We start from the raw sequence: 15,201 nt of genomic DNA, 5'->3' as shown, positions 1-15,201 counted from the left end.
AATTAAAAACTTAACGATGATGTTGACGTATCATAATAAGATAATGTCATGTCATTATTGAAAAAATGTCACATCAATAGTTTTATTAAATTTTTTGATGACAGTACCAAATTGAATCTTAAACTAAATATTATGCATAATTTTGAAGAAAAGGTAAAGTTGAGTACCAAAATAGAATAAAACTAATAATTTAGATAATAATTGTATAGTTTTCCCATAATTTTATTAAAACAATTAATATAAAGTAACCAAAGAATTGAAAGATGCTTAATTTTTCTCAAACTCAAAACCAATTAGAACACAAAACGTGGCGATAAAAACACTGACACGTGGAGAATATAGTTCGGGGTAAAAGCGGCACTTTGCCCCTCTCCCTCTGTCAGTCTGTCTTTCAATCAGGTATTTGAATGTTCAAAAAATTTTAACTTTGTTTTCTTCCTTCTCTCACACGCTCTCTTCCCCGTTTTCGACGGTTCTAACGGACCACCTCCGCCACTTCCGTCATTATTACAGCCGCTGTTGTCACGATCTCCCATTTTAACCACCTCAGCTAACACATTTCTTATATCTTCTTCTTCTCCTTCTTCAGAAATAAAACTTTTCGAGAGTATCTTTTTTGTTTTGTTCAAAGATCTGAACATTTTTGGTTTATGAGTTCTTCTTGGGATCCTTTTTCTTTTATTTTTCTTCGGGGATTTTCTATCTGGATTTCTTCGAAATACCTGTTTCTTTCTTCTTTTGTTAGTTTGAGTGAAAATGGAGATATTGGGGCAACGGAGGCCTAAGATTTCGAGCTTCTCTTCTGACCAGACCTTAATGGACTTGCTTCCTTCAACTGCACCTTCTTCATTCAGAGGTTCGATTCTCTCTTCATTTTTCTCTTTTTGACGTAATTTTGAGTGTTTTCTTCGCTTGTTTTTGCCGTTAAGGAATCCGAGGCAGAATGATTCTTCTTTTGCTTCTTGAATTTTTGTTTCGTTTTGTTTTAATATATAAAAATTCCACATGTGCTTTTCCATTGCTAATTTATCTTGCAATACTTTCTTCATTATTCTTCTGTTAAATGTAAGATTTTTAGCTTGCGTTTTATTATAATAATTCGTACCATTTTCCCCCGTTCTGTTAATTTGATGAGTTTTCATGTTCTAAGACATTTTTAGTCTGCCCTTCTGTTTATGGAACAACTATCCTAATAATTTTATAAGGATTTATTTCCAGGAAACATGAATCTTCAAAAACAGAGACATTTTCCAAAATCGGCATCTGATTCTGGATCTTGCAGTAGTGCTACTACAGACGAAGATCAGGTATGCTATATTTTTCCATTATTGTTTCATATGATAAAATTTATCCACGTTTCTTGCTCTAGATTCTCCTGTATTTTTTATTTTTTATATGAAATGATTCATGAGTTAATTCATAATTCTGACTGCCGGGGTCTCCACGGAAACCTCCCCTTACCCCCATTACATATCGGAATAGGGTCAACTAATTTTTATTCATGAGGTAATAGTTGTTATATTAATCAATTGTTTCTGGTTGTTGCAGTTAACGTTTGAGTTCACTTCTACATCTTCAAAAACAATCAATTGCCACCCCATTGAAGAAGTTGTTAGCGCCCGAGATGTCTGAAGAAAACGAATCTCGGAGACGACCGCCTAGTGTTATTGCAAGATTGATGGGCCTTGATGGACTGCCGCCTCAGCAGCCTAGCCACAGGCGGCGAAAAGGAACTGAGAGTAGCCACGAGAAAGTTCAAAAGGGTAGTACATTCAATGGCAGGAAATCTTCTAGGAAAAGTTCTAAGGACGAGCAGGAATTCAAAGATGTTTTTGAAGTTTTGGATGCAGTAAAAATGGAGAGTGCTGCTTACTCTTCACAAGGAACTGCAAACTCAAACCTTTCTGATGCTGAGGTAGCCTTTATTCGACAGAAGTTTATGGAGGCTAAACGTCTTTCAACTGACGAAAGGCTTCAAGATTCTGAGGAATTCAATGATACCCTCGAGGTGTTAGACTCCAACACAGATCTTCTGCTGAAATTCTTTCAACAACCAGATTCATTATTTACGAAGCACTTACATGATTTGCAAGGTGTGCTACCCCGGTCCCATTGTGGTCGAGTATCAGCCATGAATTCATCACGCACTCTGAATAATGAGAACGGTATCCTAGCACACAAAAATGGGAGAGAAACTCGGACAAAGTGCCACTTTAAATCTCCTCAGGGCCATCAAGAAGATTGTCTAAGTCACATTCATGGGAGATTTGCTGCTCACAGTGCCCCCAAGTCACCTACATTTCAATTAGAAGAGAAAAATGGGTCAGCTATTGTACCCACAAGAATTGTTGTCTTGAAACCAAATCTTGGGAAGATACAGAACTCTTCCAGAACTGTTTCATCACCTCGTTCTCCTCGTCATTTTCCATCCAAGTGCACAAGACACTCGGAAATTTTGGTTGTCCAAAATAAGGAGGCAGAAATGCGGGGGAAGAATAAGGTTCATCAAGATACTGAGTTTTCGAGGTATAATTCTAGAGACTCTAGGGAAATGGCCAAGGAAATTACTAGGAAAATGAAAAATAGCTTTCAAAATAGCTCAATGACAATTCCGACCTCCTTGTTGAGAGGATATGCAGCGGATGAGAGCTCATATGATGTATCTGGATCTGAATCTGCAAATGATTCAGATGTAACAACGGTGTCCTACAGAGATAACATTGACCGGAATAAGCAACATAGGAGGTCATCATCCCTTTCTAGTGAATCATCAGTCAGTAGAGAGGCCAAGAAGAGATTGTCTGAGAGGTGGAAATTAACACACAAGTCTCAAGAGCTGCACATGGTCAGCAGGGGCAGCACACTGGGTGAAATGCTTGCCACTTCAGATAGGGAAGGTGTTCCTGCAAATTCTACTGGTCTGGTTGATGTGGAACGATGCAATGAGGTTCGTCATCGTGTTGAGCCTGCAGTTTGGAATGAACCTTTAGGCATTAGCAGTAGGGATGTTTGGAAGGATGGTAATCTTTCAAGATCACGATCTCTTCCTGCTTCATCTACCGACTTTGGAAGTCCTAGAATAAGCACTCGTCACGAAAGTCTTCTCAGAGACAAGCATGTGATTCTGAAAGAGGGTTTCAAGTGGGATAGAAACAAGGCAGTAAAAGGAAATTTTAACCAGAAGGAAGCTTCATTACCTAGCAACCAAAGATCATGTGTTAAGACGTCCCAATTTCTGGGTGGCAGTCACTGTGATAAGGACTATAGTGACATTCAACAAGATTCTGATATCGCCCCATATCAAGTAAAACAAAATAAGCAATCTGAACAGATACCTATGGTCTCAGGGGATTCTGTTGGTACTATTGTCGATTCAAGTTCAGTTCTTGAAAATGAAGTGGATGTCAATGATCTGAATAATTCTGTGCTTTCTGAATGTTCTCGCATGGAATTATCGGCTCCTGCTTCATCAAATGCTGCTGTTGCTTCTACTCGTGACCTAGATAATTTGGACTTCCTGGTATTTCTTTCGTTCAAACTGTGTTTTAGTTTGGCAATATCCTATTTTGTGAATATATTCTTTGATGTTGCCCATGGTGTTGCATACTGTTAGTTATTTGCTCTATTTGACAAACCAAATACCTTGGGCAGCCTTTGGCCTTTCTAGCAAAATTTTGTATCTCAAAGATCTATATATTATATAGAATTATAGATTATAAGAAATTCTAAGGAGATATTTCTCTACTCTGACATACGAGTCTCTCTTGTGATAATCTCCAGGAACCATCTGAGGGACCATTAGAGCAAACCACACCGCATTGCCCTGTATCGGAACTATCTCTAGCAAGCTCTAAGGAAGCAGAGCAACCTAGTCCAGTCTCGGTTATAGAAGCTCCATTTGCAGATGATGTGTCATCTGGTTCCGAATGCTTTGACAGTATTAGTGCCGATCTTCACGGTAAATGGCAGTTTTAGTCTCTTTACTTTTATATTTAGGTAAATGGCTGTTTTAGTCTCTTTACTTTTATATTTAGCTTCCACTCTTTTTTTACGAGTGTTTATGCTTTCAGAGCTTCGGATCCAACTTCGACAACTAAAACTAGAATCCGAGGCATATGAAGAGGGAACTATACTTCTTTCAAGTGATGATGATTGCAATGAAGTATCTGTTGGGTTTATAGAGGACAATGGGAGACCAAATGCCGAAGAGAATTTCGATTCCATATACATAGTTGATGTCTTGGTTGATTCTGGAATTGGTCAAGCTGAACTGGATACCTTCTTAGCAGCATGGCATTCTCCAGAATGCCCAATGAACCCACTCGTATTCGAAGAACTCGAGAAAAAATATTGTCACGTAAACTCTTGGTCAAGGGCTGAAAGGAAATTGATGTTTGATAGGATTAATTCAAAAATTCTGGAAATCTATCAACAATATAAAGACCAGCCCTGGATGATATCTAGAAGGAAAATTACTATTCCGAAATGTGACACCGAAGACCTTGAAGATAGCCTGCTCAAGTTACTAGCAAGCCAAAACAAGAAACCTCACATGGATGGAGAGATGGTGTTTGCAGGGGAATTTCAATGGTTAGACTTGAGTGCAGATATCGATAAAATAGGCCGGGGAATCGAAAGATTGTTGGTAGATGAAATAGTATCCGAGTCTATGGCACTTTTGGTTTAGGAAACTTATATACGAAACTTATGAAATGGTGTCATTTCATGTCTGTATCAATAAGTTCTAAATTTTCACCAGCAAAAATTATCAAAACCTTGAGTGTCAATAAAAAAGTACTATATTTATATATGTAATAACAATTTATGTTGTACGAGCCATATTCCGATGAAAGAGCGTTGTTTTCAGCAAGACGACGGTTAATTGCAACACAATATCGAATTGAAGTTAGATTATGTCTAATGTTTGTAAAGAAATATATCATGAGTTCTATTTACGCAGTGCAACAATAATTGCAGTAGGTATCATAAAAGAGTGCAGCTACGAGGCTGCTTCAGCAGGTCGAGGAACAGACTGCCATCCGGTACAGTGCTTTACGACATGTTTAAGAGCTTCTGTAGCGGGTTGCACTGTCCATGTAAGGTAGTATTCACTTGGATGAAACACGTCAGACATAACATTCTCAGTCATCAACCCTGCTTGGGTTCCTGATATAAAATCCCCTTCTGACCTTATGCAGCCGGTGCAAGCATCATCCTTGTCGGCAGCCTGTATCACCAATACATCGACAGTTTCAATGACTACATGCCATTGCATCAACGGTTCGAAGATCAACAGAAGATATATGGAAGATAGTTTATAGCTCCTCAACCGAAGGGAATGGCAAACATGGCTTCCAAAGTAAGACTTAAGGGAACAAGCAAAGTAAACATTTTTCTTCTTCATCCTTGCATAAATGTTTGCTCAATATAAAATCATGCAAAATGACTTCTCTTTATCAAGTGAGGTCAAAACACTAGTAAAGAAGCAAATCACCTTTCGTGAAGATACTTTAAAGCCACCTTCTTCTGCCCTGCTTCGTATATATTGCACTGAGAGTATATCTGATTTCATGTAGTAAATTAAAACCGTTATCTTTCTCCATAAACAGTGAATTTTTGGAAGAAAGTTTACGCATAAGAGAATAATCACCTGTGATTCCACACTGGCACAAACAGCATAAATGCCCTATTTTCTAGTTATTGTACAAATGTACCTTCCCGTATCTAACACGAGGATGGTGTTGCCGAGTTCCATCAAAAAAGCAGTGGTGAATAGTTATCCGGATACACCTATCACCAATATGAGACGGGTCTGCTCCGATTAGCATTGTCTTGTCGTGCTGTGAGAAGTGACACCTGAGAACCAAGTTAACGATCGTTTAATGTAAGTTTTAACCTTCCCAACAGCAGATACTTTCCCGGAAATGATAAACCTCATCTGGAAACAGTAATATCGGTGCTTCCTCGGGTGATGTCGATCAATCCATCGTCATAATCACGAAGGCTGCAACGGTCTATCCAAATGTGCTTGGAGTTGGGTTTTATTTGGATCCCATCAACATCCGGACCTCTACCACCTTCAAACTCCAAATTGCACACGATAACATGTTCACACTCCTTCAGCCTCAGACCTTTGCCGGTGAGTTTTATCTGTTGGCCACGTCCATCGATGATCTTATACGATGATGCACTCAAGTAAGACGAAAGATGAATGGTTCCGGAAAATTCGAAAACGATCCAAAGGGGCTCTTTTCGACGACAACCATCGCGCAACGATCCCGGTTCATCATCTACAATCACCAATCAAAATCACTCCTAGTTTTATTCAAGTAACTAAACTATCCACACCCAATTTCAATACATGATGTTCTATTCAGACGATCGATTCGAAATTTGTAACCTAGCCATCAATTTAACTTAAATTAAGGAATTCAAAAAGTTCAAGCTTTAATGGGGTTCTAAAAAGGAAACCCACCCACAAAAAAAGATCTACTTTTTCTTAAAAAAAAGAAGCATCTTTTCAACATGGCAAATGAAATAGAAAGGAGAGGGAGTTAGACCTGCTAAAGTGGTGACATGGTAGAGAGAACCTTGCAGGCCACCAATGGAAAAGCGGCCAAAGCCCTCAGCTTGGCCGGCGAGAGCTCGAAGAGTAGAGTCGACATGAACATAAGGCAAAGAGTGAGCCATGTGGGGTTGGGGCTTTCAGTTGGGGAGATATATAGTAAGGAGGGGTGGGAGTTGTTGGATGATGGTGGTCATTGCGGTGTTTGCGGTGGCCGTGAGCGTTTCCCATTAATGGTCGTAACAGCTGAAAAACGTTTAGGGAATTGATTTTTTTTTTTTTTTTTTGCAATGGAAGAGCTTTGTTACGTAGAAGAGATTGACTGGCTAAATTCTGTGATGCAAAGTGCAAACAGTGGTTTTTGCTGACAAATGATTTTGGGTTCCTTATGATTGTTCGTCCTAAAAGCGTTTGCTTACACCTGGCAGAGGATTTTTTTGCATTTGATTTTAGGTATAGGTATATAATACTTAAATTATCAGTTTTAATTCGTTTTAGTATTTAAATTTTTAATTTTTTTAAAATTATATCTAAAATTTAATTTTTGTTTTATTTTAGTATCTCACCGTTAAAATATTAAAGAGAAAATCGCCTCAGTGACCAAAAAAAAGTTATAATATACGATTTTAACCAACTTTTTTTGGATTTGCCAAAATGACCAACAAAATCGCAACGCGAAATAAAAATCGCAACGCGATCCCCAGAATCGCAAATCAGTTTCCAAAATCGCAACGCGATTCTTGAAAATCGCGATGCGATAGTACAAATTCGCATTGCGATTTTCAATAATCGCAACGCGAATATGAAAATCGCAACGCGAACACATAAATCGCAACGCGTATCCGTAAATCGCAACGTGTATCCGTAAAATCGCAACGCGTATGGGTAAATCGCAATGCGTATCCGTATATCGCAACGCGTATCCGTAAATCGCAACGATAATACATAAAATCGCAACGCGTATCCGTAAATCGCAACGTGTATCCGTAAATCGCAACGCGTATCCGTAAATCGCAATGCGTATCCGTAAATCGCAACGCGTATCCGTAAATCGCAACGATAATCCGTAAATCGCAACGCGTATCCGTAAATCGCAACGATAATCCGTAAATCGCAACGAGAATCTGTAAATCACAACACTGAAATTTTGGGTATATAACACTGAAATCATAAACTAAATCCCTAAATCGCAACTCATTCCATCTCCATCTATCACTCTCTCCGGCGACATCCGTTCCTATATCCAACGACATCCTTCCCAATCCGGCAACAGGTTTTAGTTTCGCAGCTCGTCTGTTTAGTAAATTAATTTACAACCATGAAATCATCTGATCATGTTTGGATAGATTTGTGTTTTGGAGGGTCATGGGATAATGTTCATGGTGTTTTACAATATATGCCTTTACCCATGAATCTTCAACTAAAATTGTCTTTACAAAAGTTAACTTATGAAACTCTAATGCTACGTGTTTCAAATAAATTGAATTTAGAGCCCCTAAGTGGATTTAGGCTATCTTATCAGAGAAATGGTAAAGTTTATTTGTTAACCGACAATGAAGATGTTGAACGATTCATTGCTTACATTAGTGTTTCACAAGATGATGTTACATTGTATGTTGTTGAACCTAGAAGTAGTATTGTTGGGTCAGTAGCGGGTAGTAATCAACTAAGTTTTTCTCAAAACCCACAACCTTTCTCTAATCCAAATCCCAATCAACTTTCAGCACCAAATTCCGGTTTTCGTATTGACCAGTTAGACGATGATGAGCCAACAGAAAAATTGTAAGTACTAGTCAGTATTCGAAATTTGGTCTTGGTCAATATCCGGACTTTGATATTGGTCAATACACGGATTTGATGATGTTTCAGAAGAAGAAACAGACCATGTGTGTAATGATTTTAATATTGGTCAATACCCGAATTTTGATGATGAAACACCCGTTGCCGAGGAAGATGTTGTTGATGATAATGAGGAGGAAGTTACGACTGTGAATGAACATGTTGAACATCCATTCTGTAATTCATATAATCCTGAAGAAGAAAAAGAAGAAGAAAAAGTCCCCGAAGAAAAGAAAATGCCACGGGAGTATAACTGGAATATGCCAGAATTACTTCAGTTACCGGAAGAAGAGTTGGCAAAGAAAGCAGTTGATTGTTACACAAAAGTTATTCGTGTCAAGAAAGATGATTGTTTTGATACAAAGGAAGACTTGAAGATAGCTTTGTATACAAAATGTGTGGAAGATGGCTATCAACTAAAAGTTAACAAATCAAGCAAAGATCGTTTCGAAACAAGGTGTATGATTGACAAAAACTGTACGTGGCGTATGATTGCAAAGAGAATAAAAGATTGCAAAATGTTTCAAGTTAGGACTTTTATTGATAAACATACATGTTCAAGAACCCAAGTTTTTCCTCACCATAGACAGGCAAACAAAAAGGTGTTGGGTGGTTTTCTGGCTGAGTTAATGTTTTTGAATGGCAGGGTATATCGGGGACATGAAATTATGACTGACATGAATGCTCGGTTCAAGATTAGTATATCATATTCTCAAGCTTGGAGAGCCAATGTTATGCCTTGGAATTGTTGAGGGGGTCGCCAGAAGCATCGTTTGCCCAACTGCCGGCTTATTGTCACAATTTAAAGCTGAAAAATCCTGGGTCGGTAACTCATATCAAAACAGATAGAGATGGACGCTTTGAGTTGCTGTTTATCGCCATTGGTGCTACGGTTAGTAAATCAATATAATTTTGTTGACTCATTTTTGTTAGTTACATGCATTTCACATTTAAATGATTATATTTCTTGTGTATATTATTTGTAGATTCGTTCGTTTATTACTTGCATGCGCCCAGTTATTATAGTTGACGGAGCACATTTGAAAGGTCGATACCTTGGAGTAACTTATTAGCAGTAGCCATGGATGCTAACAATGGGATATTGCCAATAGCTTACGGGGTTGGCAAATCTGAAACCTCTGATTCATGGACATGGTTTATGGGGCATCTTAGGGATTGCATAGGTCCTATTAGCAATCTGACAATCATATCCGATAGGGCAAACTCAATTGACAACGCTGTTAGAAGGTGTTTCCCAGATGCTTTTCATGGACTTTGTGGTGTTCATTTGTATAGAAATCTAAAATCAAGGTCTGCTGGTATAAAAAAGCACAAATGGACATACTGGAAGGCTGTAAAAGCTTATCGGGAAGTGGATTTCAATAAGCATATAAATTGTTTAAGACGTGTTTTGCCTCAGTGTGCTCAAACACTAGAAGATGTCGGGTTTGAAAGATGGTCAAGAGTACATCAACTTGGAGCAAGATATGGTTTCATGACGTCTAATAGTGCAGAATCAATCAACGCTCTAAGTCGTCATTCCCGGAAATTACCCATTACTATGTTAATGGAGTTTTTTCGAGCCTCTATTCAACAGTGGTACTACAAGAAAAGAAACCATGCAGGTATTATTTCTTTGAATTCGTAACTTATCATATTTATATATTTTACTAAGTATTGTTTATTTAAATTTACAGGAACATTGGAACATCGTGTTACACCATGGACTGAAAAAAAGATAACGAAACGTGTTGTGAAGTCAACGTCATGGAGAGTTGAACCATGTTCAAACACTTTGTTTCAAGTACTGGATAATAACTTAAATGGGCTAGTCGATCTAAATGCAAAGACGTGTAGTTGTATGAAATGGCAAACATCTGGTTATCCGTGTGGCCATGTTATAAAGTTGCTCTTCATTTAAACCAAGATGATTCAAGCGCATACGCTATGGATTGCTACACTACAGAAGTTTATCGACAGACTTATGCCGAGATTGTCTACCCTATTCCACATCCTTCTGAGTGGGACATACCAGATGACTTACAAACAGTTTTGCCACCAGCCATGGACAGAAGGCTACCTGGCCGACCAAAAAGTCACGATCGTATACCGTCTAAGGGTGAAGAGAAGAAGAGATCGACATGTAGTCGGTGCAAGGAAAGTGGTCATACAAGGTTGACATGTGGATCACCAGTGCCATCAAAATCATCTTTTCCTCTACCAAAATATGGATCCTCATCAAAATCCAAAGCTCATATGGTGTCAAGCAAAAGGCACTCATCTTTAAAATCCCAATCACGATTGGCTTCACCTTTTGAGACTGTTAACTTAGGTGATTTTTAAATGCAAACGTTGTATTATGTGGATTTTATGTGTGAACTTTTAACATTTTCAGTTGAATTAATGACTCAGGCCAACCATTTTGACTTAACCAACTCTTGTTATTCAGTTGTTATCACTATTAGGCATGCATTTGACTATCGCAACACGGAAAATACAATCGCAACGCGAAATGAAATCCCAACATGAAAATCGCAATGCGGAAATGAAAATCGCAACATGAAAATCGCAATGCGGAAATGAAAATCGCAACGAGAGAATCGCAATGCGAAATGAAAATCCCAACATGAAAATCGCAATGCGGAAATGAAAATCGCAACGAGAGAATCGCAATGCGAAATGAAAATCGCAATGCGAAATGAAAATCGCAACGAGAGAATCGCAATGCGAAATGAAAATCGCAATGCGAAATGAAAATCGCAATGCGAAATGGAAATCGCAATGCGAAATGAAAATCGCAATGCGAAATGAAAATCGCAACGAAAGAATCGCAATGCGAAATGAAAATCGCAATGCGAAATGAAAATCGCAACGAGATAATCGCAATGCGAAATTATAAACGCATTGCGATTCTCTCGTTGCGATTTTCATTTCGCATTGCGATTCTCTCGTTGCGATTTTCATTTCGCATTGCGATAGTCATTTTTGCCTTCAACATAATGCAGATTGAAATCAACAAAATCAACCATTACATTTCAATCAATTAACAAGCACAAATAAGAATTATGTTCGCATCAATTACACAAATCAACTTTTACAAATCATCTTTTACAAATCAATTAAACAATCAAAAAATAAGCAATAATTCTTATTTCCGATCATCTACTATTGAATCAACTTTTACAAATCAATTAAACAATCAAAAAACAATCAATTAAACTATTGAATCAACTTTTGCAGCTCGACATCATTTTCACGCAGTTCACTTCTGAGATTAACCTGCAGAAACCAAACATTTGTTCAGACAACACTTTCTACAAATTATTGAATTCTAGTTACTTAACCAAACATTTTCAAACCAAAAGTATATAAACTTACCAATTGTTTATGGACATTTTTATAACGCGGATGCAGGTAGGCAGCGTCTCGTATATATCGATTTAGCCATATAATGCCGAAACCACACGCCTACTGCAGCTTTATCTCTATCGGTGGGAGGTAGATACTTGATGCTTCCCGTCGTCAAACGCTCCAACGCCAAGCATACGAGAGGACCACAATCTCCTCTGGCTCCGCTCGTTTGTTGTGGCGCGGTCTCGTCTCTAATAACTGTAATATTGAGCTTCTTTGGCTTCTTGTTTCCAGAACGAGTCCAATAATTGATCGCATCCAAGAATTTAGCCAAATGAGAGCTCCATCCCTTAATAACATCTCTTAAATCAGCCAATGATATGTAATTTATCATGCTGTCATACACTATTGTCTTAAGGGATGGGAGCTGAAGCTCGACGAGAATCCAATGTTTACGTTCCAAAACAGGGATAAACACCTGCAATCATAAGTAATAATTCATTCATTTGCGCACTTATTTCATAAAACCTTTAAACTCAATCTAAAATAAATACTAACCTTATCGACCTCCCCCATGCAGGATAAAGTTTAGCTTGTCCATTGCCCAAATCAAATGATTCATCTCGTGCATTCTTCAAGTGAACGGCGTGAAAAGACGTCGGCATTATTGTATATCGTATATTTTTATTTTTCTTAAGTTTTCTTATTATTAGAAGACGTGTCACCCACGCATCGATATGCTGTTTTACAAAAAAAGACATATATTAGTGACTTACATAAATTTAAAAAAAAATTAATCAAATTGAAATATAAGAAAATATAAGACTTACCCCCCCATCGAAATAGCCATTGTCTTCGACCCCTAATAATACGCCCCACCAAGGCCGTTCAAGCAACAAAAAGATATCATCGGTGAGCTTGCATATGTCAGTGAAACACCCCTTGCTCCGCTCATGTAGATAAAAAATCAACTGCAGTCTTAGCCCAAAGGGTGTTATCCAAAATTGTGTCCGGTAGTTGTTCCCTCTCCTCTTCAGATACCGGTATGGTACTGGCCGGTAACTCATACGAGAGCCAACTTGAATCCATCATGTCCGGCACGACAGAGGGTTTCTCAAGAAGCCTACATATGACGCCATGTGAATCGGGCTCTTGAATGGTGGGAGGGACCTCTTCAATGATGACAGTGGCCTCTTGAACGGTGGGAGGGGACTCTCGAGGAATGATATGGGGGCCTCTTCAACGATAGGAGTGGACTCTTGAGGGATGACAGGCGAGTCGGGCTTCTTCTTGCGGTGTCTTCGCACTATTGGGGTGTACGGAGACTTAATAGCACGTGCACGCTGTCTGATGCGTGAACTCCGTCGTGCAAGCATAACCCGACGTAAAGCATCCACTCTATCGGGCCGCTAAATAATTAAATACAAAAATCAGTAAATAAACAGACATGATATTTAAACAGTGAAAACAAAGACAAATATGTTTCAAACTTGCATTGTATTCACCCAAGTCATTATTCTATCATAGTTCACAAAATGCATCAGATAACAAAGAAAAATATGTTTCAAACTAATACCCTGAAGTTAGTATTTGTTTTGTCTATTGGTTGAAGTAAATTTATCCATTCAAGTTTCAATTTGCAGAAGAAGAAATAGTTTACTTTCGCAACACGAAACTTAAAATCGCAACGCGAAACCAAAATCGCAACGCGAAATGAAAATCGCAACGACAGAATCGCAATGCGAAACCAAAATCGCAACGAAAGAATCGCAACGCGAAATGAAAATCGCAATGCGATTTGGTTTCGCGTTGCGATCTTGTCGTTGCGATTTTGGTTTCGCGTTGCGATTCTGTCGTTGCGATTTTCATTTCGCGTTGCGATTTTGGTTTCGCGTTGCGATTTTAAGTTTCGTGTTGCGAAAGTAAACTATTTCTTCTTCTGCAAATTGAAACTTGAATGGATAAATTTACTTTCAACCAAAAGACAAAACAAAGACAAATACTATTTCACAGTGTTAAAGAATACACAGTTTAGCAGAATTGGCAGCAACCGAACAAATTTACTTTCAACCAAAAGACAAAACAAAGACAAATATATTTCACAGTGTTAAAGAATCACAGTTTAGCAGAATTGGCAGCAACCGAACAAATTTACTTTCAACCAAAAGACAAAACAAAGACAAATATATTTCACAGTGTTAAAGAATACACAGTTTAGCAGAATTGGCAGCAACCGAACAAATTTACTTTCAACCAAAAGACAAAACAAAGACAAATACTATTTCACAGTGTTAAAGAATACACAGTTTAGCAGAATTGGCAGCAACCGAATAAATTTACTTTCAACCAAAAGACAAAACAAAGACAAATACTATTTCACAGTGTTAAAGAATACACAGTTTAGCAGAATTGGCAGCAACCGAATAAATTTACTAAGCAATCTAAGTGAAATGGCTAATCTAAGTGAAATTACGAGTAAATTTATCATTAAGTTAAATATGGAAAATCTTAAACTTACCTCGTTGCGTAGAGTATGAACCTCATTCTGCAACGATACTATCATCTCACGTAGAGCGGCAACCTCACCACGTAAAGTTGACACCTCCACACGCCATGCACCATCGTTATCGCGTAGAGTACCGATCTCCTCACGCAAGGCATTGACCTCATCACGTAACTCCCTTGACTCATCCCGTTGAGGTGGAGGTGGAGAACAGGGAGATAGGAGTCGTGGCATCTTTGCCGGTCGCCTATCATGAGGTGATGGTGGAGAAGAGGCTCGATGATGTGACGGGATAGGTGATGGCTCTCGTTCTAGAGGTGTATAGTCGTCACGATCGGGTGATGGCTCTAGGTGAGGTGATGGCTCTCGAATTGGAGGAAGTGGATGCTGCTCATCATCCGTGCCATCAAAAAAACTCTGACTAGCTTGCCACCAATCAGTGGCAAGCTCTTCCTCCGTGGGTGACAGTCTTTGTAATGGAATGTTGGCCTCCTAAAATATAAACTCAAACAAAGTTAAACGTCTACTATTAATAACTTGTTTATATATTATATGAAAGTATTTGTGTTAACTTACATTATTTATTGTGGCATATGGTATTAAGTCTTCCCAATCCAACAGAGTTTTCCTCTTCCAGGAAATAGCCCTGGGAATATCATTTGACGTTTTTATTGCATATGTACGCATGCTGGGGAAAGCCTCGAATATCCAAATCTACAAACAATATAATAACAAAATTAGTAATTGTTAAATAATTAATTATAATTTTAGAAACATTATATAGAAATTCTTACCTTAAAGGCCCAAACAAAGCCTGACAAAGTGTATTTGGACCCATCGCCCCGCAAACTTTTGCGGTCATCAAAGGCAGACGACAACTTAGTCCAGGTAGCTTTCCATATATACGAACCCCACGGAAACAGATTCCATGCATTCAGGTCCT

The 15,201-nt window shown here is 38.4% G+C and overlaps 2 protein-coding genes across 2 annotated transcripts; one reads left to right on the top strand and one right to left on the bottom strand.

Annotated features, from left to right (window-relative positions):
* The first annotated feature begins 393 nt into the window (after positions 1-393).
* Positions 394-4,815, top strand: LOC120214149. Its single transcript, XM_039212116.1, has 5 exons — positions 394-856; positions 1,219-1,307; positions 1,549-3,520; positions 3,781-3,958; positions 4,071-4,815. Exons 3-5 carry the CDS (start codon positions 1,625-1,627, stop codon positions 4,685-4,687), a joined length of 2,691 nt encoding a protein of 896 aa, XP_039068047.1. The 5' UTR covers positions 394-856; positions 1,219-1,307; positions 1,549-1,624; the 3' UTR covers positions 4,688-4,815.
* Positions 4,816-4,909: 94 nt separating this feature from the next.
* Positions 4,910-6,881, bottom strand: LOC120214150 (probable pectate lyase 4). The gene is given in 6 exon segments (XM_039212117.1): positions 4,910-5,227; positions 5,495-5,562; positions 5,651-5,696; positions 5,698-5,856; positions 5,939-6,290; positions 6,561-6,881. Coding segments are annotated over 6 exon segments (792 nt in total). The 5' UTR covers positions 6,691-6,881; the 3' UTR covers positions 4,910-5,190.
* Between the last annotated feature and the right edge of the window lie 8,320 nt (positions 6,882-15,201).

This window comes from Hibiscus syriacus, unplaced genomic scaffold (genome assembly GCF_006381635.1).
Source record: "Hibiscus syriacus cultivar Baekdansim isolate YM2019G1 unplaced genomic scaffold, ASM638163v2 tig00110053_pilon, whole genome shotgun sequence".
Classification (NCBI taxonomy): domain Eukaryota; kingdom Viridiplantae; phylum Streptophyta; class Magnoliopsida; order Malvales; family Malvaceae; genus Hibiscus; species Hibiscus syriacus.
The sequence above is the reverse complement of the archived record's forward strand: the minus strand, read 5'-3'. Positions and strand labels throughout refer to the sequence as shown.

Bases quoted from the DNA above. Each gene is read 5' to 3' on its own strand.
- LOC120214149 (XM_039212116.1), top strand. From the start codon at position 1,625: ATGTCTGAAGAAAACGAATCTCGGAGACGACCGCCTAGTGTTATTGCA. The intron at 3,521-3,780 runs GTATTTCTTTCG...GATAATCTCCAG, and splicing joins TAGATAATTTGGACTTCCTG to GAACCATCTGAGGGACCATT. The intron at 3,959-4,070 runs GTAAATGGCAGT...TTATGCTTTCAG, and splicing joins TATTAGTGCCGATCTTCACG to AGCTTCGGATCCAACTTCGA.